Source organism: Podarcis melisellensis (assembly GCF_964234715.1).
Source record: "Podarcis melisellensis genome assembly, chromosome: 7".
NCBI classification, from domain to species: domain Eukaryota; kingdom Metazoa; phylum Chordata; class Lepidosauria; order Squamata; family Lacertidae; genus Podarcis; species Podarcis melisellensis.
Window position 1 is genome coordinate 1775265 of NC_138539.1, and position 13902 is coordinate 1789166.

General features: G+C 47.1%; 1 protein-coding gene across 4 annotated transcripts in view; it reads right to left on the reverse strand.

The window, feature by feature from the left end:
• LOC309374014 (protein EFR3 homolog A) overlaps positions 1-13902 on the reverse strand; it is a 49329-nt gene that overhangs the window by 17824 nt on the left and 17603 nt on the right. For all 4 annotated transcript variants that reach the window (XM_081918743.1, XM_081918742.1, XM_081918741.1 and 1 more), the window contains 6 exons: positions 10853-10974; positions 9738-9887; positions 9433-9570; positions 6222-6300; positions 3605-3740; positions 703-861 (listed from right to left, as the gene is read on the reverse strand). In XM_081918743.1, coding sequence (XP_081774869.1) covers positions 703-861; positions 3605-3740; positions 6222-6300; positions 9433-9570; positions 9738-9887; positions 10853-10974 — 784 coding nt within the window. The remainder of the gene's footprint in view (positions 1-702; positions 862-3604; positions 3741-6221; positions 6301-9432; positions 9571-9737; positions 9888-10852; positions 10975-13902) is intronic.

A 13902-nucleotide genomic window follows, 5' to 3' on the forward strand; every position in this document is an offset into this window, starting at 1 on the left:
TCCTCCCACCAGATCTTCTGAAATAACAGCTGCCTTGCGTTAACAAATCTGAGTCACTGTCTGGTTTGGACAATCTCCCCCAGTTTATGAAGCTGGGAATGAGAGTCTGGCCCAAGCATTCCTCCCCTCCCATGTGGGCTTCAGAGCACTTCCTTCCAGTGTTCCCTGATGTCCAAACTGAGAAATTCTGCTTTAAATGTTAGTTAATCTTGACATTAAGATAGTCATTAGGCCTGAGTTTCCTGGTTTGGATGTAACAGGCAGCTCTGGCTTAAAAACCCCCACAAATGAAGCGTTGAAGCCAGCACACGGCTGGGGAGGAGAGGAGCTGGTTTAATAAGCTGAGAAAGATCACCCAGACCAGGCCAGCTTCCCTTGTGGTTTTCTTCTGAGAGGTCTCTTAGAAAGGCTAGGTTTATTCTGAGCCCCACAAATGTCTGTTATTCCCAAGGTGAAATGACCCAATTTCTCGAAACTGAACAGAAGCACTGAACTGCGTCCCATCTTGGTAGAAAGTCCTTCTAAGCACTTTGCAAGATGAATCCAGAGTGGTGGCTGGTGTCACAGCTACAGTCCTTGTGGTGAGGACCTGGGTTCAAAAGCTCAGCTCCATCAGGAAGCTTCCCCCCAAAAAATGCAACACAGGATTTCAATTTTTTGCTAGCATACACCCACCTAAGGGGGAATATCTGACTGACTCACCAATAGTTTGAATGATGGCATTTTGGACGATCTTCTCATCGCTCTCCTTCGTGCGGCTGTTGAGGCTACCTTTGCCATCAGAGTCTTGGCCCAGTTCAAAATCCACACTCAAGCTCAGGTGCTTCAGCAGCGTGTTAAACACCTCCAGGACAGTTGGGCCTGTGCAAAAGACGACAAACACATCAACTGGAATCTCGTTTTCCAAGGACAGGGAACTTTCACAAAACTGGAAGTCAGAAGCAAAAGCTATTTAGTTATTTTCCAAATATCCAAGGGCAGTTAACAATAAAATAACCATGAATAATATAATAAAAACTGAGAAATACATAAAGTCCATATAGAGAAGATGATGATGATGATGATACCCCGCCCACTCTTGGTCGCTTCCAGCAAAATATAAAAACTGTATGACAGGCTCCCAAACATCAGGTAAATGTTTTGATGCTTTTCCTGACATCAGTATCTATGTGCAGCTTCCCTATCAGAGTTGGAAGGGACCCTGAAGGTCCTCTAGTCCAACCCCATTGGACGAGATTCCTGCAATGCAGGAATCTCAATGAAAGTATCTATAACAGTATAAAATCTTGTCTGCAGCAGTATTTGAAAAACACCCTTTATCATGTTCTAACAGGTGTCTGTGAGCCCCTCCAAGCATGCCTGTATACCCACAGCGTTCCGCTTTGTGTGTGAGGCCACCGCTCTCTTCTTAACAGGGCCAGGATGCAGACAGTTGTGATCAGGGAGCAGAAACAGTATCCAGCCTCAAGGTGCTATCAAACACATTTCCCTCTGCTGTATCTACACAGCTCAGTGTTGGCCAGCCTAGTCTAGGCTCTTGCTTTGAGATGGGGGGGTTGAGAGGTGGCCTGAAAGTGTGTGCTTTCCCCTGCTCTCCTAATCTTTTTGCAACTGGAAATGCCACTGAAGATTCAACCTGGGACCTTCTGCGTGCAAAGCCAGAGCCTCCCCCCCTTTACCACTGAGCTATGATGGGGCTATAAAGGGACGTGGGTGGCGCTGTGGGTTAAACCACAGAGCCTAGGACTTGCCGATCAGACGGTCAGCGGTTCGGATCCCCACGATGGGGTGAGCTCCCGTTGCTCGGTCCCTGCTCCTGCCAACCTAGCAGTTCCAAAGCATGTCAAAGTGCAAGTAGATAAATGGGTACTGCTCTGGCGGGAAGGTAAACGGTGTTTCCGTGCGCTGCTCTGGTTCGCCAGAAGCGGCTTAGTCCTGCTGGCCACATGACCCGGAAGCTGTACGCCAGCTCCCTCGGCCAATAAAGCGAGATGAGCGCCGCAACCCCAGAGTCGGCCATGGCTGGACCTAATGGTCAGGGGTCCCTTTACCTTTTATGATGGGGCTATGAGGTGAACCCAGCTGTCAGGAAGAACTGCCTTCAGATTTGGTGAGGGTTTCTAAAATGCATGCATGCAGCAGCAGACTTGGGTAATGTGGTGTCCTGTGCAAGGCCAAAATCTGACTCCTTCCCTACCGCCAAGCCCCCCCTCCCAAATCGAGGTAAACAAGTTGCAGGGGCTTTGGGAAAGAGGCACGAGGCTCTGACGGGGTCCTAGAGACCTCTCATCTCCTCCCCAAAAGCTGGGAAAGCACTAACAAGGTTTGGGAAGGAAGTGGGAGGACTTCAGGACCCTGTCAGAGCCTTGCGCCCCCTTCCCAAAATCCTGCGCCCTTGGCTCAGTGCCCAGCGTGTGCACACCGCTTGCACATCCCTAAATCCGCCCCATGCATGTTTCAAAGTACAAATTCCATGATAAAGATGCCAGCGCCCACATGTGGAGCAAAACATGATGTCTGGCCAAGAGGTTCCAGGGCTTTAGAATGAGGACACTCTGCACCTCTTACTCCTCATTAAGTTCAGACTCCAGAGCAACAAAAAAAATCAAACAACAAAAGCAGTTTGTCGCAACAAGCGAGCACCAGAGTCAAAAGAAGACCAACAAACCAGCAAGCTATCACGCCAAGTTTCCGTTTTGGAAAAAGCTGAATTAAAAACACCCACCAACTGGGGAAAAACAACGTGTAGAAGTCAACAACAGAAAGACAATGAGGAGAATCCTCAGGGTGCCTCTTCTGCAACACGGGCATCCTTACCATCTGGGTATCCTGCGGCCCTCACGTCTTCCACGCGGTGAGTTTGACACCAGGCTCCATCGCAAGGACTCCCTTCCTGAGACTCCATTTATCGCACACAAAAATATCCTGGCATTCACTCACCCTCTTCCCCAAGGACCACTTGTCCCTCCTGCTTCACAATCGCACTGAGACTCCTGTCTTTGCTCTGAGAGCCTGAGGCTTCCTGCCAGGTCTACTTCCACTTGCCTTCTCTCTCTCTCTCTCTCTCTCTCTCTCTCTCTCTCTCTCTCTCTCTCTCTGTCTGCGCCTACAGATCCTGCATTTTATCTGCAGACCAATTAGCAATAATTAGTCCTTGCACGCTGGGTCACACCTTTGTTTACTGGAGCTACTTCCGGTCCCAGCTCTTTGAAAGGGATAAATTAACTTTAGCACACATGCCCCAAGGCTGTCAAAAGGAGATTCTGAGCATATGATTTTTAATATAACAAAATAATAATAATGAAATAAAATAATAAAATAAAATAATAAAATTAATAATAATAATAGTAGTAGTAGTAGTAATATACCACCCTTCATCCATATTCTCAGGGCAGTGGACAGCATTAAAATACAAGTCAAAAACACAAAATACATAATAAAAACAAGGGGGAAAACCAGTAACTCCAATAATCTACTGTTCTTCTACCGGGGTGAAAGTAGATATATGAGGAGGGAAACCAGAATTAGACATGGCACTATCTATTCCACATTTCCATAACCAACTAGCCCTTCCAAAAACTCCCAGGTTATTAGCCAGTCTCACCAATGGATCCTTTAGCAGCAATGGCCACTGCCTCCAAAAGGACCTGGATGATACCGGCTCGAACTCGGGGAGAGTCTCGTTTGCAGCAGTCAAGGTGCCCCAGGATTTCCTGTATCACATGATGAGAATACTGCGCCTGGGAAGGGGAAGGAAACAGCAAAAGCTCGTTATAGCCCTTCAAAATTACAGCTGTGGCTCCAGAGCTGACTGTTCTAACTGATAATACCAAGGCACATTTGCACACCACCAGAGTTGGGTGCTTCAGAGAACCCGGTGGATAAGCCAGGCTGTATTACACTCTAAAGAGGCGTTTGAATAAAAGTGGGAGATGACAGAGTTTGAAGAATAAAGAGCACAAAGGGGGGAGGGTACACAAAATATTCACTGGAGGTCCAGAAAAGGCGCTGTGGGTTTTGAAAACGAATTTGATGGAACAGAAAGAACGAAATTAAATTTAACAGTAAAGGGAGCTTGAATTTCAAAACAGATGGAAGGAATTCCTCCTCACAGCAAACTCTACTAATTTTCAGTCCAGCAGAGAACAAATATCTTTAGGATGTTTTCATCTATCCTTCTGTTTTCGAACAGTACAGTGGTGCCCCGCAAGACGAATTCCTTGCAAGACGGAAAACCCGCAAGACGAAAGGGTTTTCCGTTTGCGAGTTGCTTCGCAAGACGAATTTCCCTATGGGCTTGCTTCGCAAGAAGAAAGCCCATAGGGAAATCTCCGGGGACCTCTTTTAAATGCTGGCGGTGGGGAGCAAAGCCTTTCCCCACCCCCTCCGGCCTTCAGAAGAGGTCCAGGAAGGCCGGCGGGGACCGAAAGGCTTTGCTCCCCACCGCCAGCATTTTAAAAGTGGTCCGGGATAGCAGGGAAGCGCTTCCCGCTATCCCGGACGGCTTTTGAAGGCAGGCGGGGGGGGGGGAGCAAAGACTTTCACCCCCCCACCGGCCTTCCTGGACCTCTTCTGAAGGCCGGAGGGGGGGGGAGTCTTTGCTCCCCCCCCGTCTGCCGTCCCGGGGGCTTTAAAATCGCCCTGGGACAGCGGAGAAGTCCTCCGCTGTCCCGGGGCGATTTTAAAATGCTGGCGGGCGGCAGCGCTGCCGCCCGCCAGCATTTTAAAAAACCCTGGGACAGCGGAGAAGTCCTCTGCTGTCCCGGGGCTTTTTTAAAATGCTGGGGGTGGGGGAAAAAGCCCTTGTCCCCCCCCCCAGCCTTCAGAAGAGGTCGGGGGACAGACTGTCCCCGGACCTGGTCTGAAGGCGGTTTCCATAGGAACGCATTGATTGATTTTCAATGCATTCCTATGGGAAACCGTGCTTCGCAAGACGAAAAACTCGCAAGACGAAAAAACTTGCGGAAAAATTAATTTCGTCTTGCGAGGCACCACTGTATTTCCCTAAAACCTGGCACCTACAGTGAGTTCAATTTTGTCGATATTGAATACATTTTATCCCAGCTCTCCACCCCAGTATGAGACACTTAGAGTAGCTCACAATCAACCTATAAATTAAAAAATAACTGAAAACAGATACAAGCAAAACAGATATATCTATCAAACTAAAAAACAGAGAGGGCAGGGGAGGTGAGTGGGTGTGTAATTTATAATAATAATAATAATAATAATAATAATAATAATAATAATAATAATAATTTATTATTTATACCCCGCCCATCTGGCTGGGCTTCCCCAGCCACTCTGGGCGACTTCCAAAAAAATATTAAAATACTGTAATACATCAAACATTAAAAGCTTCCCTAAACAGGGCTGCCTTCAATTTATGTATTTTAAATACTATGTTGGGAAAGATGGAGGGCGCAAGGAGAAGGGGACGACAGAGGACGAGATGGTTGGACAGTGTTCTCAAAGCTACGAACATGAGTCTGACCAAACTGCGGGAGGCAGTGGAAGACAGGAGTGCCTGGCGTGCTCTGGTCCAGGGGGTCACGAAGAGGCGGACACAACTAAACGACTAAACAACAACAACAAATACTATGAAAACTGCTTAGAGATTTTGAAGATTAAGGGGTATATAAATCCTGTTAAATAAAACTAAACAGATGGAGGGACAGAAAAAACAGTCAACAGAAAACCCTGCTAGAACAGAAACGATTTTTCAACCTACCACACCATGAGAGGATACTCAAGACATATTACCTTCAACAAAACTACAAAAATATGTATCAGGAACTTGAGAGAAGAGAGTTAAACGGCAGAAACTAGAAGCTAATGATAAATTCTCCAGCACGAACACCCCTGAAACGATTATGATGGACCCTCCAATGTTGCAGAAGTCTGACCCTGCAAACATCCAGAGGGGTGTCTGCTGTTTCCAGCCCTAACTTCCTCCTTTGTCTTAATGGATTATTGTTAAAACAAAAAAATTCCTTCTAGTAGCACCTTAAAGACCAACTAAGTTAGTTCTTGGTATGAGCTTTCGTGTGCATGCACACTTCTTCAGATACACACTGCTCATACCAAGAACTAACTTAGTTGGTCTTTAAGGTGCTACTAGAAGGAATTTTTTTGTTTTGACTATGGCAGACCAACACGGCTACCTATCTGTAACTGGATTATTGTTGACTGACTATGAAATAGGTGCAGGGTAAACATACCTGTATGGAGTACATGATGATTTTGAAGCAGTGGACAGCAAATTCATTGGGGTCCCACAGTCTGTGATGGTCTAAATGTCTGTTAAAAACAAACCATTCTTAAGCACCTGTAGCAATTTCAACATTTAACAATGGACTTGTTCGGATGTAAAATCCTAGTTTGGCTGACGCATTACTCTGAGAAGCAGCAGCCGGCATGAATAAGCAACCACTGCATTTAAAGGAATTGGGGCGTTTTGGAAGGAGGGGTGAACTTTCAGGGATATTTCTCCGGGTGCATTTTTATAAAAAGGTAAAGGGGACCCCTGACCATTAGGTCCAGTCATGGCCAACTCTGGGGTTGCGGCGCTCATCTCGCTTTATTGGCCGAGGGTGTTGGCGTACAGCTTCCGGGTCATGTGGCCAGCAGGACTAAGCCGCTTCTGGGAAACCAGAGCAGCGCACGGAAACGCCGTTTACCTTCCCGTTGGAGCGGTACCTATTTATCTACTTGCACTATGACGTGCTTTTGAACTGCTAGGTTGGTAGGAAGAGGGACCGAGCAACGGGAGCTCACCCTGTCGCGGGGATTCGAACCGTTGACCTTCTGATCAGCAAGTCCTAGGCTCTGTGGTTTAACCCACAGCGCCACCCGCGTCCCAGCATTTTTGTACAGATGTCCATGTGCTAAGTGTAAGAGCTATGAGGGGTGCCTGATTATGTAAACTGCAGGTTCCCCCTTCAAAATATTCCTACAATGTGACCAAGAAAGTATTGAGGCTGCACATCAGAAGGGGCAAATCACAAACTATTTGCCCTTTGTAACTGATGTGAGCAAAGAAGATTGTTGAATGTCAAACAATGTAAAGACTCCTGGCTGATGAGTAACCTCCAGATCATTACTTGCATGCCAGGGATTTTAAAGACAGTGACTTGGGAGGTAGGCTTCTGTTTCAACCACAAAGCTTTCTCTTCCAGGGATTATCTCCGCCCTCTTTCCTCTCTTTGCTGTTGCTACCCCATTCTATCTATGAGGAAAGGGCTCCTGCCGCATAATCCTCAGCCCAAGAAAAACACGGAAGCGCAACAGCCACTGGCTGTTCCAGAGCATCCTCCGTCCTCCGCTGTGCGGATGCAAGGAGTATTAAGCAGCAAATGGCTGTACCAAATGTCACTGCACCATCTGGCTTGCTGGCTGGAATTTCAACCAACAAGGATGATGAGCAAGCAAAACTTGATGTATTCAAAACAAAACAAAAATTCCTTCCAGTAGCACCTTAAAGACCAACTAAGTTAGTTCTTGGTATGAGCTTTCGTGTGCATGCACACTTCTTCAGATACCAGTATCTGAAGAAGTGTGCATGCACACGAAAGCTCATACCAAGATCTAACTTAGTTGGTCTTTAAGGTGCTACTGGAAGGAATTTTTTTTGTTTTGACTATGGCAGACCAACACGGCTACCTATCTGTAACTTGATGTATTCAAATGAGGAGCACAGGCAGGTCTGTATATGAGGAAGGGGCGGATCCCATCACATCACATACAGAAGGTCAGCAAACTTTTTCAGCAGGGGTGTCCATCAGACCTTGTGGGGGGGGCGGACTATATGGGAGGGGATGAACAAATTCCTATGCCCCACAAATAACCCAGAGGTGCATTTTAAATGAAAGGACACATTCTACTCATGTAAAAATACGCTGATTCCCGGACCGCCCACGGGCCGGATTTAGATGGTGATTGGGCCGGATCCGGCCCCCGGGGCTTAGTTTGCCTACCCATGAGATAAAGCATTGCTTACTGAAGCTGAATGTGGGGGGATTTTATGTGGAAACGTATTGTATTCTGCACACACAGGGCCATCCTATTTTCATCCTGATATTAATCCAGGAAGGCAGGTTAAGCAACCTGCTCAGAGCCATCCTGTATGAGGACTGGACACAGTCAAAGCCCGTACTCTGTCCACTACACCAAGCTGCTTTTTGTTCTTTTGGATAAGTACATCTTCAGGATAGACTTTTGGCTCATGGGACACAGACAGTTATATAAAGTGCTTGTTTTCTTTAAAAAAATGTTTAGGGGTACTCTCATTTTCCTACCCATATTGAAATACTGCCCCTTAATGAGGCCAAACTTATTAGATTCACAAAATGTTTAGGGGTATTATCAGGGAACTGCCATCAGCTCAGAGGCAAGAGATGGAAGGGCAGTTGTGTTATAGGGAGCCTCCGAAAATCTTGCGAAACAGTTCCTCTTCCGGCGAGGAGGAAAGCCCAGTGGAGAAGAGGTGCAGGGACCAGGGAATGCTAGGGAGAGCCTTAACACTGAGCCTGAGCAAGCCGGAGAGGCGGGAGTATGCCCCTGCCAGCGCCCATTCTGCGCAGTAGGCTTCGGAGCAGGAAGGGGCGGAAAAGGCTGGGGGTGACGTGACTTTTATGCTGGGGGAGGTACAAAGACCGACCACTCCCAGATTCTGCTAGCGACTGAGCCAGACATGAACTTACGACGCTCTTCCCTGTAAATAGTTTGCACCAAGAATAAAGCCTGGAAAAGACAGGTCGGAGTCCTGCCTGTTTACCCTCGAGCAACCACACCAGCATCTGACAGGTGTGGATACCCCTGCGTACCCTTAGGAAAAAAGCACTGGTTTTATAGCAATATGGAAGATCAGAACAGCTGAGGGAAACATAGTGTTTTCGGGACTTTTCAGCAGCCACAGCCAGCCTTGAGGAAGTTTTGCCAACTATTTCAAAGGCATTTCCTGCCCCAGGAAACGCTTAGAGGATTCTGAAGATTTCCAGCACAACCCTCTCGGGCCCTACGATCAGCAGGAGAGAGCCCGTTGGTGCTGGTGCTGCTGCCATTGGCTTTTGCCCAGTTGGCGCTGACCCATGGCAGGGCCTTCTCGGTGGTGGTTCCTCATTTGTGAAAAGCCCTCCCTGGTGCGGTGCTCCTGTCATCCTCATCATTAACGTTCAAGGGAAAGGTAAAAACATTTCTCTTTACTCAAGCACTTGATGGCTGAAAGATACTGTTCCTGCTAACCTTGAAATTACAAGCTGCAGGTGTATGTGGTTGCTTTTAATTGTTTTCGAATATGTTTTGATTGTTGCTGTATTGCTGTAACATTACATTATTACTTTACATTTAACATTAGCATTGCCGCCCTGGGCTCCTTAGGGAGGAAGGGCAGGGTAAAACTGTAGTGAAGTACATAAGTAAACAGATGCTTACGCAAAGACTGGTCTCACAGCATTATTCATGTTCCCATAGGTGGCGCGGCCCAGCAGCTCCCTGAAGCAATTCTCAGCCAGCACAGCTGGGTTCTCCTCTTTATCGCCTCCTGTTGGAGAGGAGGGTGGCCCAATCCGGCTGCAAAAACAGGCACACACACGCTTGGACAGGGTTGCCAGGCTTTGACATTGTGCTCCACTGCCATGACAGAAGATGCAGCCACAGCACCTCCTGCCCCACCCAACCCCTCTCCTCCTCCTCAGGGCCAGAAAAGGGCCCAGCCCCCCCCCAAGAGACGGGCATACCTGTCGACATCTTCAATCTTCTGCATATTATAAAGCAGCGAGGGAACAATCTTGTCCATATGCTGAGGCTCCCATATGGTGGCTCGGAGCTCGTCGTTTACAGTTTTGCGAACCACCCCCTGGATGCCCCTGATTCCAGCAATTCGGATCCTGGCACAAGAAACAATGGCATTTTCGTAGAAGGGAAAGCTGCAGGATCCCTGCATTTTAGCTGTGATCCCTGGACTGCAGGGGGTTTGAGTAGGGGAGCCTTGGGCATCCCTTCCAACTCTACAGTTCTGTGGAAGATGGAAAGCCCAGAGCTTAAGCCCAAAGGCAGCAGGGCTAGCCAATCTGATTACTGAGACCCGGGAGCAAATATCTCTATGCAGGCATATATATTTGATGAAGACACATGAGGAGGACATCACGGACCAGACTCAAGCATATAAAGACAGGAGCCAGCATGACTTTTTCTTTTCTTTAGCCCAGTTTCACCCTAACCTCATTCAACGAATGATGGGCATACCTGCCCCTGGCAAGGAAAGCAGTTTTCTATGTCAGTTTTATCCTTCCTGCCCTTCTTCTAGTGCCCCAGCCACCTTCTGTGTTTCTTTAAAGTGCTGGTTTATGAATATGCATTTAAACAATCAAACAGCATTTGTTCTTACGAAAAAGCAACAACAGCCCAGTCTACCAGCACTCTCCACATCCCCTTTTGCTTCCAGCTGGCAGAATGTTCTCTCCAACAGTTCAATGCTCAAAGAGATAAAAGCATGATGAATACGTTTTCCAGAGCAAAGTGGCTCAGGTTATTATTTACTTATGTTTGCCCCCACCCCATGGGTAACAGCCCATCTCAGATGACTATCATTTGGGTATTGAGCTTCATGGACACTCGGGTACTCGGTTTAAGCTACAAGAGCATTTTGGTTTGGCAGAGGCTTCCCCGGCAAGCCTCAGCAGAAAGACTCAATACTCTCTGAAAAGGGCACATGAATTAAACTCCATTGACGGTTCTTGGCAGAGCATGAATGGGAGAAGATGCTGGGCTTTGCCATGGCAGATATTCTCAGTAGCCTGGTAATATAGGGAGCAGAAGTGCTCCCATCCCTTCGCCGCATATTGTTACTTACTCGTTCCGTATTTCCGGGTCACTGTGGCAGGAGTGACACATGCCACTGAAGCGAGACACAAAGAAGTCATAGCGGCGGTGATAGGAAGGCGTGTCCTCCTCAATGTTTGCAAATTTGACAAACTGCAGAAGAGGAAGGAGAAACGGAGAGGATTCAGTACAACTTCAAAGCAATCAGAAAGTTGGCATCACCCAGCCCCAAAATGCTCCAATCCCTGACTACAATTGAAATTATCCAGAAAGCAGCACGATTCGTAGTTTATTGCATGCAGCGGGTGGAAACACAGCAAAATCATCTTCTCTTTTCTAAGCATTTCTGACTGGCTATCCCTACACTATCATCATCAGCATCATCCCCTTTCTTTGGTGGGGAAAAAGGTTGGGTGCAAGGCTTTCCAGGAGGGCAACCCGCTCTTCATATATCCCAAACCTTCAGGGCACCGGAAGCAAAAGGCACAGATCTTAATCCCACAGAGCAAGGCAGCCAGCCGCTTGTCTTTAAAATTCCCCAGGTCTTTTCCCTCTGGCAAACCTTTCTTCCAATGTGGCAAGACCTGGTATTTTTACCACATCAGGACAACTCTCTAGAAACTCTCCAGGACCTGGTAAATAGTATGCAACAGGGAGTGTGTCTTGCAAGCTTCACTTTCTAAAACAACCACCAGGTTAGTAACCTGATAGCCTGCTGCTGCTGCTGAATCCAGTATGCTACGGCAAATGTTGGGATGTTACCCAGTAGTTCCTCTCTTCTTTGGGGACCCTTCTCTAGTTGCCTCACCTCTGGAGCTCAGGCACTTAGCAATGGGGCAATTCCTGTGGCTGCACCTTAGCTATGAAGTAGCCTCTTCAGACACATTGCCTGGGCACAGTTTAGAAGCAAATCACTTCTGTGCGCCCAGGCTTTTCATAAGTAGTGTGGTCAATTTTTTAAAAGCTGCCTTGAAATGTTACTGGTTTGTTTGTAGCACCTTTGCTGTTTTAGGCTCTATTCTGCTGTGTTATTGATTTGGTATGTTGGGTTTATTGGATTTTAAATGAGGTTTTGTGTTGTTTTGGAAGCTCCTTGTACATTTTGTTGAAATTGAAAGAGGATGTAAATATTTTAAATACCGTATTTTTTTGCTCTATAAGACTCACTTTTTCCCTTCTAAAAATAAGGGGAAATGTGTGTGCGTCTTATGGAGCGAATGCAGGCTGCACAGCTATCACAGAAGCCAGAACAGCAAGAGGGATTGCTGCTTTCACTGCGCAGCGATCCCTCTTGCTGTTCTGGCTTCTGAGATTCAGAATACAGTGGTGCCTCGCAAGACGAAATTAATTCGTTCCGCAAGTTCTTTCGTCTTGCGAGTTTTTCGTCTTGCGAAGCATGGTTTCCCATAGGAATGCATTGAAAATCAATCAATGCGTTCCTATGGAAATTGCCTTCAGACCAGGTCCGGGGACAGTCTGTCCCCCGACCTCTTCTGAAGGCTGGGGGGGGCGGACAAAGGCTTTTCTACCCACCCCCAGCATTTTAAAAAAAACCCGGGACAGCAGAGGACTTCTCCGCTGTCCCGAGGTTTTTTAAAATGCTGGCGGGCGGCAGCGAAGGCTTCGCTGCCGCCCGCCAGCATTCTAAAAAACCCCGGAGATTTCACTATGGGCTTTCTTCTTGCGAAGCAAGCCCATAGGGAAATTCGTCTAGCGAAGCCACGCAAAAACCGAAAAACCCTTTCGTCTTGCGGGTTTTTCGTCTTGCGAGGCATTCGTCTTGCGGGGCACCACTGTATTTTTTTCTTGTTTTCCTCCTCCCAAAACTAGGTGCGTCTTGTGGTCTGGTGCATCTTCTAGAGCGAAAAATATGGTGCATAAAAGTAACCCAAGGCGGACCTGGAGCATCCCTGATACAGCACTTGAGCTGAATCAACCTGGGCTCACAACACCCTTAGCCTTACATCGGTCCTGTTTACTTAGCCGTCAGGTGTCCCTATCCTCGGACCAGGCCTGACTCTCAAAACTTTCTTGACTCCGTTTCAGCTACTCCTAGGCTTGCTGCAACACACTCCTACACTTTGGAGACTGGATTCTGTTACCGTGAAATGGTATCACAGGCAGGACAGTCGAGAGTGGAAAAGCAGAAGGCACTCAGGGCTCATCACTAATGCAGCAGTGATGACGAGGGAACAGAATACCTTTGACTTGGAAGATAAAGGGCAAGCTAAGCTTCTATTTAAAGGCTTGCACAGATCTGCTGGAGAAATATAAAGAGTGGATTTCTAGCCCTGTCAGGTGGCACAGAAAAATCTCAAAGACAAGCAAGCAAAGAATATTAATGGAGCATCAGATGGGCAGGAAGAAAAGGGTCTTCTTCTCAGTCCTCTAGGTACTAGGCTAGTCAAAGGGAAACCCACATCTCCTGCAGGTTTTCTAAGCAGCCAACTCACACCTTCCACAAGAACCATGTCTCTGAGATAGTCATTGATCAGGTCCTGCCTTAATCCACCAGATGTTTGGGAGGTTTCTTATTCCCCCTTCTATGCTTAAGAACCTGCCATTATCCCAACAATATTTTTAGATTTATATCCCATACCTTCAGCACAGATTTATGTTCCCAGGGTAGTAGAGTAGTAATAGGAAACCAAAAGGAACATAGAAAATAGCAACAACAACCATGTATACAAACTGTACAGCAAATCAAAACAAAACTAAAAAGCCGGATTAAAACTGAGGGCGAAAGCAACCCACCTCTAAATTAAAGGATGCTTTACGTTAGCAGTTCTTTAAAGTTGGAGGAAACAGAAATGTTTTTGCCGGGTGCCTAAATGAGAGAGGGGGCCTTGAAGGGAAGATCTGCCAAAAGTGAGGAGCCACCACAGAAATGGCTCTGTCTCCGGTACTCACCCACTTCATTTTTAAGAGGGGCACAATCCATGTCATGGGGAGGCTCAGGGATGACATGTGGCTAGTCGGAATCATAACCAGGGAAGAAGGTATTTTATTTTTACCAACCACCAAAAAACAAACAGTGAAACCCCCCAGGTGGCTGATACATTGGGTATATATATTCAATAA